The sequence below is a fragment of the Schistocerca cancellata genome, chromosome 1 (assembly GCF_023864275.1).
Source record: "Schistocerca cancellata isolate TAMUIC-IGC-003103 chromosome 1, iqSchCanc2.1, whole genome shotgun sequence".
NCBI lineage: Eukaryota > Metazoa > Arthropoda > Insecta > Orthoptera > Acrididae > Schistocerca > Schistocerca cancellata.
Window position 1 is genome coordinate 798582453 of NC_064626.1, and position 16280 is coordinate 798598732.

At 37.8% G+C, this 16280-nt stretch overlaps 1 protein-coding gene across 1 annotated transcript; it reads right to left on the reverse strand.

The window, feature by feature from the left end:
* Window positions 1-958: 958 nt before the first annotated feature.
* Window positions 959-9743, reverse strand: LOC126187818 (uncharacterized). The gene is made up of 4 exons (XM_049929109.1): window positions 9585-9743; window positions 3547-3785; window positions 2845-3099; window positions 959-2039 (listed from the first exon to the last, which is right to left on the reverse strand). The coding sequence occupies exons 2-4, from the start codon at window positions 3781-3783 to the stop codon at window positions 1662-1664; spliced, it is 870 nt and encodes a 289-aa protein (XP_049785066.1). The 5' UTR covers window positions 3784-3785; window positions 9585-9743; the 3' UTR covers window positions 959-1661.
* Between the last annotated feature and the right edge of the window lie 6537 nt (window positions 9744-16280).

Consider the following 16280-nt stretch of genomic DNA (forward strand, 5'->3'; position numbering starts at 1 on the left):
ATATGTTAACTACTAAACTGCCCACAAAAATTAAAACAAATATGAGATCCTCATGAATTCCAAAGAAGAATTAAACAAAATTTAGTAGCCATTAGCCCTAAACTTTTTTTTTTTAATTTATAAACTCTGGGACAAAAAATTGATATGAGCACTATATTAAAGTAGGCTTCATTCTTGGAATGTGTAGATTAAAGATTTTCCATTTGTAAATATCTTTCTGTTTACTTGAGGTAGCAGTGGCAAATTAAGACCAGCTATATAATATAACTGGTAACACATAGTGTCTCTTCTCTATACAGGAAATTTATAAAAGCTACTTTTTCTGTTAACTTCTCACACACTCCACCCCTACACCAACTTCTGTGATAGTATCACCATGAATAAACATTTTAAATACATTTCATCTATCTAACAAAGTGTACATCCAGTGAAAAAATTTTCCTTTTTTTTTTTTTTTTTTTTTTTTTTTTGTTTCATATTTGTGTATTTATGGGACTAAAGGCCCAGTAGTTTCCTAGATCACTGTGATAAAGTATAAGTAGTTATTTTTCTCTATTAACTATCTAAGCTCAGAGAATATATATGTCAAACACTGATTATCTCCATAATAAGGTACTTTAAACTAATAAAGCCTTACATTAAAAAACCTCTCACTACGTACCTCAGAGCAACCTCAATGCTTTCAATTAGCATTGATTTTTGTCCGAGTGAAGTAGATTAAGTTTTTGAATGATATATTTTAGGAAGTTGGGAATAAAGACTAACAGAAGATGTAACACAGCTAGTTGACAAAGCTCATGAGAAGCTCACAGTTCACTTTCACCAGGTTTGGCATATTTGTATTACAGGTATGTTCTGTGCATTCATCTCCAGATCTCATACCAAAAGGCAAGTAAAAAAAAGTTATCCATGGCCAAAACAAGCTGGAATTTTATGAATACATTAAAAGGTTTGGCAATAATTTTAAAAAGGCTGTATTCTGCAGGATAATGAGTGAACATCAAGGCTTACAAAGAGCAAGTACTAATTACTTCGAAGTATATATTTGTGACCAGGACTCAATATTTCATATATAGTTATTAAATTATTTATTGACTATGTATGTGGTTTAACAATGCCATAATGTTTTCTCAAAACCGAGCTATATATAAGTACATTTCGAAATATATTTAAAGAAAATCTACAAAATTTTAAAACAATATCCACAGTGTTGACTTTTCATATGTTTATATATATTTTTAATTACTGTGTTATATACATTGAGAAACTAGTATAACATGAGAATGTTTCTAAATATTGGACTAACTTCAGTATTCTAAATGGGGAATGCTATTTTCTAACAGTATATACAAAAAATAGCTAACACCATTGCATTTGCTGTATGTACAAAATTTTGAAGAAATGTGCAAGATACAAACACACAACTGCTACTTAAATAAATATTAATATATTCTAATACACACACATTCTTTCCACTGGCACAAATTTTTCTTCAACAGTTCACATTCATGGTATTTGATATCAGTTGATGGGTGAGTGAACAACTTAAAAATATACAAAAATTAAATTCATACCATATAACATATTGATATGAAATAAGACAAAAGTAGAATTTACATTTCCTCTGACTTCCACACTGCATCAGAATCTGTATTTTGTTGTTATGCTTCTGCAGCAACTTCACCATTTGTACTTATTTCCTCTTTTGGTTTCTCAGCACTTTTACAACTGTCTTCATTGACACTGCTGCCATTGCTGCTGTTGCTGTTGCTGTCACCATTACTATCAATAACCATGTTTTCTTTTGTTGCTCCATTCAGCTTCTCTGCTATTTGTGGTATCAGCTTTTTAATTTTGGTGACCTCAGGACTATAACCCCATTGAATCATTTCAACATGTTCTTTGCTTGGCAGTCCTCTGTACTCTATATCAGTCTCAAATAAAGGAAGATGTTCAGTCTTTATGCGTGTTGAAATTTCCTTCAGATTCTTGTTGCGGTGTATGTCCCAGGTAATGCTATTTTCATCATCTTTGTCAACCTACCAGAGAAAAATTCATTAGTATATTGCATGTTATCATCAACATAAAAATTGAAGCTTATGCACAAATATTTAAAGCTTGAACAGTTATTTCATTTCATTAGGCTGATTTCTACCTTTCTTTCATAGAAACAAAGCAAGCAGAAGTGTCTGGCTTATGTATTCTGATGTCTGACTGAATACTCAATATTCAAACTTTATTTTACTTTGTGAGCCACAAGATGACAAATACAAAACTGTTTGTGAAACTCTTCAGCCTTTAGCACTAAAGTTGCCTTCATTGATGGTGTTTACTGCACTAAAAATGATGAAAGTGACTACTAATGAGATAGTTCTGAATATCTGTGTGGAGAAATGAACTAAAACAGCTATGTAGCTTGAAAGGGAGGTGTCTTAATTCTAACATCTGAATCATCAACACAGAAACTAAATGAACAAATATTGCATCACAGTGTTTTCAGTGCAGAACCTAAACTCAGATACCTGTTGATATACAAAGTGATTTAAGAGTCCATTCTTCATTCTGTTAGCGCAATATTTTGAAGCAGATAAATGCATTCAAGGTGCAAGTTTAGCAAATTTGGATGTATGGATATTGAACTGCCAAAAAATTTTCTCTCAGTGTTTACTAATGACATGTGGTTTTATTTACCTGTCAGGTATTTAAAACAAATACAGTGGCTTAACTTAATTTATTATATATTATTTTAAAGTCCTTTACAGTCAAGCTATCAGCAGCTACTTATGCTTTTAGCATCTCATGTTACATACTGTATGACTTCAATGATTATGAAAAGTAGAATACCTTCAGTTGTCTTAGTTTTTTGTGATCGCCTTCTGCTTCTTTGTACACGTGAAGGAATGACTTTTCACCTTCCACAAAAACACCATAACGTTGTGCTAATGGTTTATAGGCATCAACAGTTTCCAGTGGAAGGTAGCTGAAGTTCTCTCTTGATCTATTGTGTGCTTTGTAATCATTAATCCAATTCTCAAAAACTTCAATTGCTTCTGTAAGATTGTGAACTTTTTCCTCATCTTTTGTACGTTTTAGAATAACCTGTGCAAGAAGAAATATATGCAGTAAGCTGAAGTTACACATTGCGTTATGTTATGGTCTAAATAATGGTTTTGAGAATAACTTTAAAGTGCACTGACTTGACAATTTAAAATGTATCTTTGCTTAAAGCAGTGAATGAATGTGTAAAATAACTTCACAGCAAGATAGCACATCAAAACTCATGCATGAGAAAAGAGGTAACAGGACTAAGATAGCAGTTTTAGGTAGTGATGTACTAGAATGGCGGACCTTTTTTGAGGGGGAACAACATATAAGACATTAAGAATTGTGCAAAACAGATTTTGATAAGAGCAGAGAGAGAAATATAAATGCAAGTAGGAACAGCAAGTTACACTGACAATTTCTGTTCTGACAAGTTCAATAATTTGTAAGTCTAAAAGAACATAAAAAGTTAAGAAAATCTGGTGTATCCCATTTTTAATTTACCTTTGCTCGATGATACATGGAATTTATTATCTGGAACTGATACGAGATGTCACGACCATCAAGTAGCTTTAATGTCTCCAGTGCCTTGTCTTTGTCCTTAAAGCCTGCTCCTTGAAACGTGTTTTCATTTGTCTCTGAGCCAAATAGCTGACCACCACTGCCCCATCCTGATTTCTTTTCCCCTTCCAGTGGGCTCTTTGAGGGGCTGTTTCTTTTCTCAGATTTTACTTTAGGCATAGCTGTAAGAAATAACAAAATTTAGCTTCCCTCTAGAAACAATAGCAGCTACAACTGATAATCAGTGAGTCCAAAGGCCACATGCAAGGCACTTCTTTTCTCACTACAAAAATTTGAAACTTATGAACTATTATATGGAGCCAAGATTTAAAGTCACACAGAACAGCAATAGCACATACAAGAAAAACACATTTTGCTAAACCCTAAATTCTTTAATTTATCTATCAGTTTTCATGACAGTCTAACTGTATGATAAGCTTATTCTGGTCCAGGCCAGGACCAACTTTTGCACACTTTAAATCAAGTGTACATCTAATGACCAAATGGGTCACATAATTAACTAAACTTCTCTGAAAATTTGGCGGACAGTACAGTTCAATATCTGATCGAACACAACAATATAATCTGAGACTTTGTATGGCCTAGTGACAGACTGATACTATGTAAACAATCAATCAAAGCACACACTACTAATTTGGGGTATCAACGCAATACTGTGAATCTAGAAGGTGACAGAACACGATGCAATATACCATGATATCCCACTAACAAGCCTGTTTCGCCAAGTTGCCAGTGAATTGCTGTAAATGTTTGCGGGTGTGGGCGGCTTCTTACTGGGTATCATTCCTCATACAACTGTCATGCTGCATGCACATTACCATCAGCTAGGCCATACACAAAAACCATATGTCTTTGTTCTTCAAATGATAAATCCTAAGGCCAAGCGGAGCATGTGATGCCAAGTTTCCATAGTTTAAAAATGGTGCACTGTCAACCAACACAACATTAGTAATTTTGGTTCTTACTGGCATCAGCTATCCAGAGTTAAAATTGTGACAATTTTTCTCCACCCTATTTAATCTAATTCTGTAATCAGTTGCCCTAAGGCTAGGAGCCAATATAGGAAGGGAAGCCACGTGTGCTATCTATGAATTGGATAATCTGTTTTGGCTATTCATATTTTGATAGTTTTCATTTGTTTTATGTATGTCTGAGATAAAAATGGGATACAACTCTTAACTTACTTGTACAAAACACACTGAAAATAGTTAATGTACCTTGTCAATGATAATTAATGTTTTGCGCAATTACTGTATCATCCACAGCTGATCCTTGCCTGGATTCTTTCTCCTGCGTTACAGACCAGTGCACTGCATGTCAAGCTGTTACATGGGCATCAGTCAAATCTACATTTACAGTCAGTAACATTACAGCACAATTTACATACGAAAATAGTGTTTACCAGTTCTGTCAGCCTACTTTCTCTTTAGTTCACCAACAGTTTTGAAAGCTTACTTGTTCCAGAAAATTATTCAGATTTTACTATCATAGCCCTCCTCTGGGTTTTGTCTGGCTTCCTTATTATGCAGACCATATCATAGTAAGCTGCACCTATTATGTACTGTATCTTTTTCACTCAAAACATGTTACAGAGAGAAGCAGTATCTAAAAACTGATAAAGTAAAAGACTTCTTTACTTGGTATACCAAGTCTACTTAGAACCCTATCAAGAAATGCCAACATGACATCTGCCTCCAGAATGAGACTTTCAATGCACTACTGTGGCTTAAAACATTTCAGTAGACCATGTTAACACTTCTGACTGTAGCAACTATAAATTTATTGTGATGAGAAAACTTTCTGTTAGCTAGATGTCTGTACAGTCAGTTACTTTGTGTATATCCTCATTAATGATTACTTTGTGGGTAAGTGTTAAAGAGCAGTGTTAACATTATAATATTTTTGTCAAATAGTGTTAACTGAAATCAATGAATGAAATTAAATGAAGCAATGCTTGTTACAATAAGAAGTGTAGGATATTGAGATGATTTAACATGGTGATGAACATACATATCATGATCTATGTGATTAACATTTAATAATATTCAACATGTGATAACTTGTACAATGTCTTCATGTAACTTTGAAATGTTGAAGAAAGGATGTGCGGAAAATTTCACAAAATTTGTTTCAGTCATTGCGACTGAATGATTTAATTGGCTAAGATTTCTCAGCACTGGCAGGCTATATTATAAATGTGGCTATGGTGTAAATTACAAGGTCAATCAGTCCCTTATTAAAAACTGAGTATGAAATTTGTTCTCAGCAAAAGGCCTTAAACATAAATTGGGAACACAAATGTTTTACGCCATTCTTAGATGCAGAAAGAAATTGGTTAAAATTTGATGTGACTGGGCACCAAAATACCTACAGCCATTATTTCATGGCAAATTGCTAAGTATGGTGTTATGGAAACAAAAAATTCTATCCCTGCCACAACTCAGAACTTAGAACATCCACAGATTTGGACCAAAGATTTATGGATGCAGATAGCATTTCTCACATCTGCACACCTGTGGCAACAGGGGGCCTTGCCCACCCCTGAAAACTTTATCCATGATTTGTATTCATTACAGAATTCTCACTAATATCTAGCAATGACTGACTGAGATTCTAGCAACAGTATATTGAACACTGCCAAGGCCAGTGTAAAATACTGTTTCTTTAGCAGCTAATTTTGCATTTTTTTCTCTCTTTTGTGTGTAAAGCTGTTCATGAGAAACCATGTTGATTCCTTGGTGTGTTAGTTTTGGCGCTGTTCCACAGTCAAGGTGCTTGCGAATCTTTACAGAACAGTGCCTAAATAGTGCCCTCAGTCTCTTTTCTGGCGCTTCGTTTTAACACTCTTATCAAGCTCCAAAATGGGTCTGACACAACACCCTGATGTGTAGATTCCTGACAACTTAAACATGGTAGCAGTATTTGTGACTGTCACCCTTCTGCAATATCCTTAAACAAAAAGTATGACAGGAAGAAATTGCAATAAACCTAGTCAGTTGCTCACATATGAAGTTCTGTAAGCAAGCAAAGGGCTGTAGAGGGCTTTAAAGTTGGATAAGACTTAAAGTTTATTTTCTGTTTCTCTACTTTGATGTGTATCTGCTGCTAGTTATTTTTGTTGGTATCCAAAAGCATTTGAGCAGTTGGTCTGATTTGTTTTTCTATCTCACATTAAGGAGGTATGAATAAATATCTTTGTAATTATTTTCTAGCTTCATTTTGTACCTGATTGGATTCTCTGGTTTAAAGGATAAGAGGATATAATTTAAAATTGATGAATCATAAAGACGACATCCCTATTCATATTAATAACATTAAAAATGTACTTTGTACTTATTGATGGCGTACCGTTATTGTTTATACATCACAAATGCACATCAGCCTTTTGAGATAAAATAAGTTTTGGTGCACCTATCAAATATAGCTCTTGGGCTCATGACAAACTAGTAATCTCGCTAAATCAATTAATGACAATTTTGGACTCCTGCTCCCGCTTGGCAAAATACCGGCGGCCGCCCGTGAATACAATTTGCTACGGCAGCATTGTGGATTGAGCCTTCAGCGTGATCTTTCTTTTTGCCTTTCAAAGAATCTTCGATGGACTTCATGTTAATAACAGGCTAATTTACGAACTCTCAGTTCTTGAAGAAGTAGTTTACAGAGTGGCCCCTGGGTAGGCTGAATTAAAGCCTTCGCGTCAGTTTTCGGCCGAAAGTGGAGAAACATGCCGCAGTGACGCAATGCAGCGGCGGACTCCCGAGGGAGCCCCAGCGGTACTCGTTTGCGTGACAGACAGTCATTTGGTGTTTGGCCATGGCCTATTCCTGTTTCACTGGACACACACATCCAGAGCGGCCGTGACGTGATGCATGAATGTCTCGCTACCGGTTTGCCATCACGAATCGCATAATAAAAACACTATGCCCCTCAATTTATATATCAACACAGGGCAACCACAAGCGTTGAATTAAAGTTACGATGCAAAATGAGACCTCAGGGATGGCAGTTCGGGGTAAATAGATAAATACACATCTTGCAGGTTTAAATTACAGTTGGAAGACTGATATGATGGCTTATAGACAGGATGGCCATCTATTACTGTAGTATATGGCAATTCATTTCTGAAAGTGACGATGTTTCACAAGTGCAGATAGCCAACTGGCACGATATTAAATCGAAACATTTATACATCTTCGATATTGAGAACTGTAATATGCCTACCTTTTCTATATCCACGGTCGTACAAAAGCATTATGGTGCAATAACCACAAATACATTTGTGATGAAGGCAAATATCATACAGATTTGTTGGAAGAATCCAAATTGATTATATTGTTTGGAGGAAGAAGAGTGCTACAAAAAAATATCTCGTCCGAGCAACTCTTCAGTTTTGTTAGTCTGGGAACCTAACCAATCCGAATTTATTCACAATCCGTCACCGTCGTACCTCACCAATATTCATCTACTTTCTCGATACATACTATGCATATACGCAATAGGTTACACCGAGCTGGACAAGAGGAGAGAAAATCTGCCATGGTCTCTTAAGAATGAGTACCGGTATTCAAAAAGGAATTTAGGGAAGACACCAAAATTTAAATTTGGATGGGCAATTCAGGATTTGAAATTTCGTGAATGTGAATTCACTGCGTTAAGTATTGAGCTACTTCAATACAAAATTTAATGCAGAAAAATGAATGAAGTGCGAGTCGTCACAGAACTGTTTATGAACACGAGGTGTTAAGTATAACGAACACCAATAAGAGATTCTACACGAAAAGATACCGGTAATCTTAAAATTCCAAGAACGTTCGAAAAGAGTAAATAAATAAATTCCCCCTCCAACATGTATTTTCCGTTACGACCATGTCTATAAAATAGGAGAAAAATTAACTAATAATAACGCGTACACAGTTCTTTCTGAAGAGTAGAATATGGGTGCTAAACTCAGCCACAGCTATATCGGAGCTTACGGAGACCAGATCTAGAAGTAAAACTTTTTTGCTTTCCGATATGCGGTGTAAACATACAGTTCAACTTGTTTATGTTTACGTTGAGAAGATGGACGAGGTCATTCGCGACACGGAGCTACTTGTGTGAAGGCGGGCAAGTGATTTACAGGTTTTTGAGTCAGACTATAGATACCATGTCTCATATTTGTGCACTTCAGTTGGTTTGGTCAACAATTCGAAATACTGTTTCGCGATGACTACGCCGTCCTGCGCCTTGTCCCTAGTGTTACGATTGGCAGGGAACCGATGGAGCAACAATGTAGATCACACAGCAGTCTTTTCTCTTACAGGAAACACGAGCCAAGAACATAAATTAGTTCTTTGGAGAACGGGACTGTTTTGCACACTAATGTACGCAGGAAAAGCGATTGGGTCACTCTAATAGTAACACCAAGTGCAACTAACAACATCCTCACAAATACGTAAATTCACCCTTCCAAAATATTTAAAAACACTCTTCTGAAACAAGTGTGTTACCGCATCCAGTCATCAGTTTTGTTTGCTACACCGCGGGTTTAAGTTCACTGTCTTATTTCGTTGCCACCTACACCTTTCGCGTTTAAATTTTTATACAAGTTAACAGTGAGCGTACTCATATTCTAACTCAAAAGACAGAAAAGTGCTGTTGTTTGGCGTAGTCGAAACAGTTGTCCGTGCGACTAAGTAATACATGCCAATAGACAAAATAAATGTTTTTACAGTAATAAGTACATTAATGCCCGCAGTTAATTTATTGCATGATGTTGCACACTGTATGCGAGATAATTTACAAAATTTACGCGAAGTTTCTTGTAGCAGTTTCTTCATTGGTCCCTAACTACGGCGTTAAGTACCTGCACTATGAAGTATCAGCGCATACACAGTGCTCACATGTCAACGTTAAGAAAGTAAACAATACGTATTGTTACACACTCGGGGCACTTCGTTGTGTCAAACAACTGGACTCACCTGGTGTTGTGTTGGTAAAGTTCCCTGGTTGGATACAACGCTAACAAGACGCAGTGTTTCTTGCCGAAGTGTCCGCCTGCGGTTGACCGACTGAAGCGTCGCACACGCAGTTAAGTGCAGGCCTCGGGACGGCGGTAGTGGTGGCGGGATAGGGCGCCAAGGCCGGTCCAGTCTCAGGGGGGGGACGTAGACAGGGACAGAGCGAAGCAAGCCGCGTGGGGCAGAGCAAGACGGCGCCAATAACAAACACCGCACCGGCTGCAGTCAGCGCGCCAAAATAGAGGGTGACGTAAGCGCTTCGCGTCACGGCACGCAACTGTTGCTGATGTCATGGATACCGGCGCGCGCAGCCGCTTGTTGGCCCACTGTTCGAATTTCGCGCTAGCCGCAGTCTCGCCAACATCGAGCTTCTTAGCCTTGTCACTCCCGGGTATGACAGAATTTAAAATACTGCTTTTTTATTGTTATATAGTGTTTTCAGTGACAAAGAAATATTCCTCCATTAAACTGTTACTTCTCTTTTAACACTTGACTCAGTTCTCTTTGCAACCGAGAGAAAAGCATGAGCACCTAATGTTAGCCAACATTTTCTTTCGCCGAATGATGTAGTGCAGGAACTGTAGGCGTGCATGGAGAGGGAGAAGTCGTAGTGCTGTGGTAACTTGATTCAGCTATTAGCGTGGTCACCCTGAATGCTGTCATTGATATAAATGGTTCTTAACCGACTTCAGAATAGCAACTGCTGTCTTCGTACCTTTGAAATCAGTTTTAACGCTGTTGGGAACTGCTCGTTTTTATTGTTAAGAAACAAAAAGGATTGGCATCAACGTGAACATGTATGCAATTTTAAACGTAATTTATAAGCTATTAGTAAGTATCAAGGGCATAATTAATATTATCATCAGTCATTCGATAACTGTTCCCCAATTCAGGCCTCTTCAGCACTTTTCCATGTGTTACGTTCGTAACCGATACAATCAATGCTGCTCTCCTTATATTTTCTATTTGATCTGTACCCACCTTCCGTTAGGTTGTCGCTTCACTACTTTATTCTCTCTTGGGATGCAACAAAGAGCTTCCGTGGTCTACCCACAAACATTTCGCCTGGTTACGTTTTACTCATCCTTTTAATTTTCATTGCATTCATAAGTAAGCACTTAAGTTGCTTCCCCGATCCATTTATTGTTTTTTTTTTTCCCTACAAGTAATTCCCAACATACAACATTCTATTGCTCGCGGAGTTTTCAAACGGTTTTCGCATTTTAAGTCCTCGTCTTACCGCGATAAGTCAAAATTCGTTATACATACTAGTTGTTCAGGCACATTAAAAAGCATCGTGTTGAGGATAACTCTATTTAACTTACCAAAAACATTCGAGAATATTTTACTCTTTTGTTTATTTCTCTTCCTATATTTTCAGTCGTTGTTTTCAACTGCCCTAAATACAACTGGTTCTGTGACTTAATTGCTGGTCAATCTTGGGCCCTCTCTTGTTCATATTATATATGAATGACCTACCTAGCAATGTAATAGATGATACTACAAACTGTTACTTGTATGCAGATGATATCAGTTTAAGTGTTACAGTGCCTACGAACAATAACATAAGTAACTCTACCTCACTCAAGGTAGATATACTTTCTGACTGGTGCAATGCCAATAGCCTGTCTATGAACATTAATAAAACACAGGAATTAAACATTTCTTATAACAATAGAATCACCTTAGAGACAGTTCCTGTAAAGTTTCTTGGCATTGTATTGCAAAACAATTTAGGCTGGCAGGCACATGTGAATTATTTAACACCAAAAATTTCTAAAGGAATATTTATGCTCAGAAAATTACAAGCAACAGTAGATGAGAAAATTTTGCTTTCTATTATAGTTATATTCACTCTCATTTGACGTATAGGACAATCTTGTGGGGAAATAATTACTACTCAAAATGCTTATTTACAGCCAAGGAAAAAGCTGTCAGACTGATATGTAAAGTACCACCTAAGACTCACTGTAGAGAATTATTTATTAAACTTAGTATTATGACCTTGCCATGTATATACATATTTCAATGTCTCTTGTACATTAAAAAGAACTTTTCTAGTTTTCATCTGAATTCTGATGTACATAGTTATAACACACGGCACTGTAATGATGTAAGAAAAGACTACTGCTCATACACCAAAACTCTAAACAGTTTCAAGCACACATCTGTAAAGCTATTTAATAAACTACCAGAGTCAGTTAAGAGTCTGGAGCTGAAAAAGTTTAAGATATTTGTAAGAACTTTATTAATTCAGAATTGTTTTTTATACAATGGAGGATTTCTGTGAGCATAATTTCTAACATAGATTAATTATTTGTGTATTTATTGTCATTGTTGTTTGTACATTTATTGACGTTGCTTATACAAGCTTTACATCCCTGTAAACGTTTTGTTTTTGGGCAATAAAAATCAATCAATCAATCAATCAATTGCTAATTTGTACTACTTTCTTTTCCATGATCGTAGTCTTATTATAACGAATTTTCAGGTTTATTGGAAAACTTACTCTATCAAATTATTCCACTCGTGTTTAAAGTTTATTTGCGCTAGAGGTAGACAGTACATTGACATCAGCAAAACGGAGGCGGCTGAGATACGTCGCCGCTGACGCGACGGTGGCGGAGAACCAGGTTTCTACCCGCGGGGGCTCAACCTATTACGTCCCGGACCTCACCCAAGGAGTCTACTCGACACGTTTATTGGACGTTTTTGTAAAAAACGTGAATGTAAGAAAGGAGATTTTAATATATAGAGGTTTGAATTTATAGTGCAGGTATCCTTGGTTCCCTTCAGGTTAATGAGCTCCCTTCTCTACCGCGGAACGAAGGTAGTAGCCAGAAGAAAAGCAGTGGCCGTTACCGACTTCCTTTACTGACTTCTCGAACACTGTTGACAAGCTGACATCGTCGTAGTCTTCTTACGTAATCGACAACAGCTAAGAGTAGCACTTTCTGGAGCGTTGTGCGATTTATCCGATGTAGGAGTACATGCTGTGGAACCAACTTTGGGTAGTCAATTGAAGTTACGTGATCTGCCTGACAGTTGTTAACGAGCAAGGAAAGCTATTTTATGAGCTTAACTATCTATTATGTATGTAGCTTCGTGAATAACATTGAAGTGTGTTAGACGAGATCTACTCTCAAGCCCATTCTGGCTCTTGACGGACTTGGGTATATCCCACTGACACGCATTCCTCTTCAGCTTTGTCAATATAAAGATCTAGAACTGCCTCTAGGTTTGCTGAAAACTGCTTAGGTATTAATTTTTATTGTTATAAACGACATTAATAAATTATTAAAACTTTTATCGGATTTTGGGAGGGATTCTAAAATGGATTTTTGCCACTATGGTCGGATCAAACTCTTGTTTTGCCCTGTGGCAATCCAGGGTGTTTCAATTAATGCGGGCCTTTCCGGGGTAATATGCTTTGCTTTGTACCGAATACCCCAATAATTGTGAAAGTTTGTTGTTGGCCTCACCTACATAGGGAAAAATAATAAATTATGAGAAATCAGAGCGCGCACAGAAAGATTAAGTGTTCGTTTTTCCCGCACGCTGTTCGAGAGCGAAACGATAGAGGGGTAGCTTGAAGGTGGTTCGATGAACCTTCTGCCAGGTACTTAACTGTGAGTAGCAGAGTAATCATGTAGATCCGCTCACGTAGGGATCGTGAGAATAAGATTAGAATAATTGCTGCATACACAGAGGATTTCCTAATAATTTTCTTTATTCTGGTTATACGAGTATACCGCGCAGTAACTTCCCTTTTAACTATTCCTCTAGGTACATATATGTTCGTAGAGCTGTATGCGGACTTGAAACCACAGCTCCTCTACTTCAGTTTTGCCGGAATTAAATCTGCTTGCATTCTGTGTTAGACGTGACATGATGGCCTGTTTGTGTCTTACTGAATATGCTACGTTTTCTGCATGTTTTTTGTAGCCTCTCGTATGTTGGTTTTGTGAAATTTTGTCATGGGTACGTCATCCAAACTGAACGTGAATATTCTCAATACGATCACCTTTTCGTCACGAATAAATATAAATTTTCCCTCGCCAAATTTTTTAAAATTATCTTTTCTAGATGGTTTTCGTTCGACACTTAAGAACTGCAAATTTTCTAATCTGTTGATGAATAGTTGTAATCAGCTTCAATTATGACACTTCTGAGGTACAAAGTGCAAGTTCACGGCGAATTTCTTAAAACATTTGTTGATTAAATATTCAGCTAACGTGCGTCTGCACATGAGTTAGTCAACGGTAAAACATCCAGCTGCACTTTTAGCCTATCCTGACAGTAAATCTTGGACAAACGATTTCGCACGCAAACTCAGTCCTATGCGTCTTTTTTATGCCTACAAATATTCATATGTGCGTGAAATCTTATGGGACTTAACTGCTAAGATCACCAGTCCCTAAGCTTACACACTACTTAACCTCCTAAGGACAGCCGGCCGGAGTGGCCGAGCGGTTCTAGGCGCTACAGTCTGGAATCGCGCGCCAGCTACGGTCTCAGGTTCGAATCCTGCCTCGGGCATGGATGTGTGTCATGTCCTTAGGTTAGTTGGGTTTAAGTAGTTCTAAGTTCTAGTGGACTGATGACCTCAGAAGTTAAGTCCCATAGTGCTCAGAGCCATTTACCCTAAGGACAAATACACACACACACCCATGCCCGAGGGAGGACTCGAACCTCCGCCGGGACCAGCCGCACAGTCCTTGGCTGCAGCGCCTTAGACCGCTTGGCTAATCCCGCGCGGCTTTCTGCCTATAGTAACAAAAACTTTTACTCAGTTTTCTTCTTCTTTCGTTAAACATTTAGTTTTGTCCAATGAATATCAGTGTTATCATTTTAGAGCATTAGTTACATTTCTCAGAGGAAGACTCCGTCCGTTTTTATCTCGGTGTATTTAGGCTTATAATCTACTACAGTTAATACATATTTCCACATTCCATTATCCTATCCTTCCATTAAACATTTTTTAACGAATATGCATTGCCTTCACTTGGCAAAGAGTGGCAGGAAACGTATTATTAATAAAGTGCTGTCAGCTTGTTGTACGCATGAATTTTATTAATATAAACATTTCAGAGCGAAATGTGAACTCTGTAACTCCAGCTTTCGTCGCGAAATACATACAGGTCAATATCAAACCCCATCACAGAAAGTTCACTAACAGAATATACACGATGTCTCAGAAAGATTCATCCGATGTTTTGACACACCGTGTTTATTTAGTTATGTTTCAAAGATCACACTGCTGTTACTTTCCCGTTCCAATCAATTTCGATACAGAGTATTATAGCCCTTCTTTCCGGATAATGTGCGTACGACCAAACAAATCAGAAAAATGAAATAACGATAGTTTTCACAGTTATCACTCAGTCATCATACACGTGTTACGCATCAGTTCGTTTCCGTAAGTGTAGTCTCTTTTGCAGCTCATAGGAACACATCGTGGTAATACTGTCAACAATGCAGGGCGAAGGGAGAATAATTTGCCAAACGCGTCGTAAGTGAATTAGAATTCGGTTCATGAACAATCTCCAAATGATGCAACTTTCGAACTGAGAACGACCGACAGAAAGGAAAGAGAAATAGAAGCCCAAGCAAAGAGGAGAGATAACAATAATTTCATGTGGCTCACTGGCCTGGTGCAAGTCTTTCAGTTGGACGCCATTTCGGCGATTTTCGTGTCCCTACCCAAGTTATACAACCGGGGGAAAAGGAATTACAGTCTAGCGTGGAATCCGAACCACGCGTTGTACCTGGCGATGCCTCGCATCGTTGAGAGGTGAAGAAGAGGGATGAGGAGCCCGGTCATCGATTATAAATTCCTCGGGTAACCAGGAACTACGAGAAGCTCAAGGAATATGAATGTTCTTTAGCGGTACGTTGCCCTGGCAGTTCGGCAGCAACGATTGGTATGCCGCAAAGGACTATATGGCGTCAGGGCGTTGGCTTTACAGTCCACTGAGAATGTCTGCGACAATACCAATTGGCGTGAAACGTCATTCTGTTACCCTGCTGAAAGCAGAGGCCTTTGGTGGCACGCATTCCTTGTGACACTGGAAGTGTTGGGGAACATTCCCGAGCCATCATTTAGAAGCTACACTTAGTTGACGGACACTGGTTGAAGAAAGTCCAAGGTGCGCACCGACATCTCCACAACGCCCTACAGAAACTCAACAGGAGTGTTTCGATGATCATTTACTGTGGAGTAGTGAACTATGTAGCTCAGTGGTTCCCACGCTTTCAGAAACCATTAGCCCTGAATCTAATCAGATATTAGGTGCTGTATGGGCCCCTCCCTCTACCATCATCTTTAGAGTCTAGCTTAACATTAGAGTGAAACCGAATTTTGTTAGAACATTTTCATATTTTGTAGGTGTTTTATTAAACCATGAACTAATGAGCCAGTGAAACAATTGGAAACGCTTTTTTATACCAACATTTTTTATAGATCGACGAAGCAATTTTTCACTGCATTGTGAGTGCTACCTACAACTACACCTCAGAAAAGAACGCTAACCATCCATAATGATGGTAGACTTTTGCTATGAAGCATGCTTCCTCTGCATCACTTCTCTCCCTAGCGACACCCAAACCCTATACCCCGTTTAAAATCAACCAAATTAACATGTATGAACAATACTT

Excerpts from the sequence above, each read along its gene's own strand:
- LOC126187818 (XM_049929109.1), bottom strand. The coding sequence starts at position 3,783 with ATGCCTAAAGTAAAATCTGAGAAAAGAAACAGCCCCTCAAAGAGCCCA. Across the intron at positions 3,100-3,546 it reads CCATGTATCATCGAGCAAAG|GTTATTCTAAAACGTACAAA; the intron begins GTAAATTAAAAA and ends CTTCTTGCACAG. Across the intron at positions 2,040-2,844 it reads AAAAACTAAGACAACTGAAG|GTTGACAAAGATGATGAAAA; the intron begins GTATTCTACTTT and ends TTTCTCTGGTAG.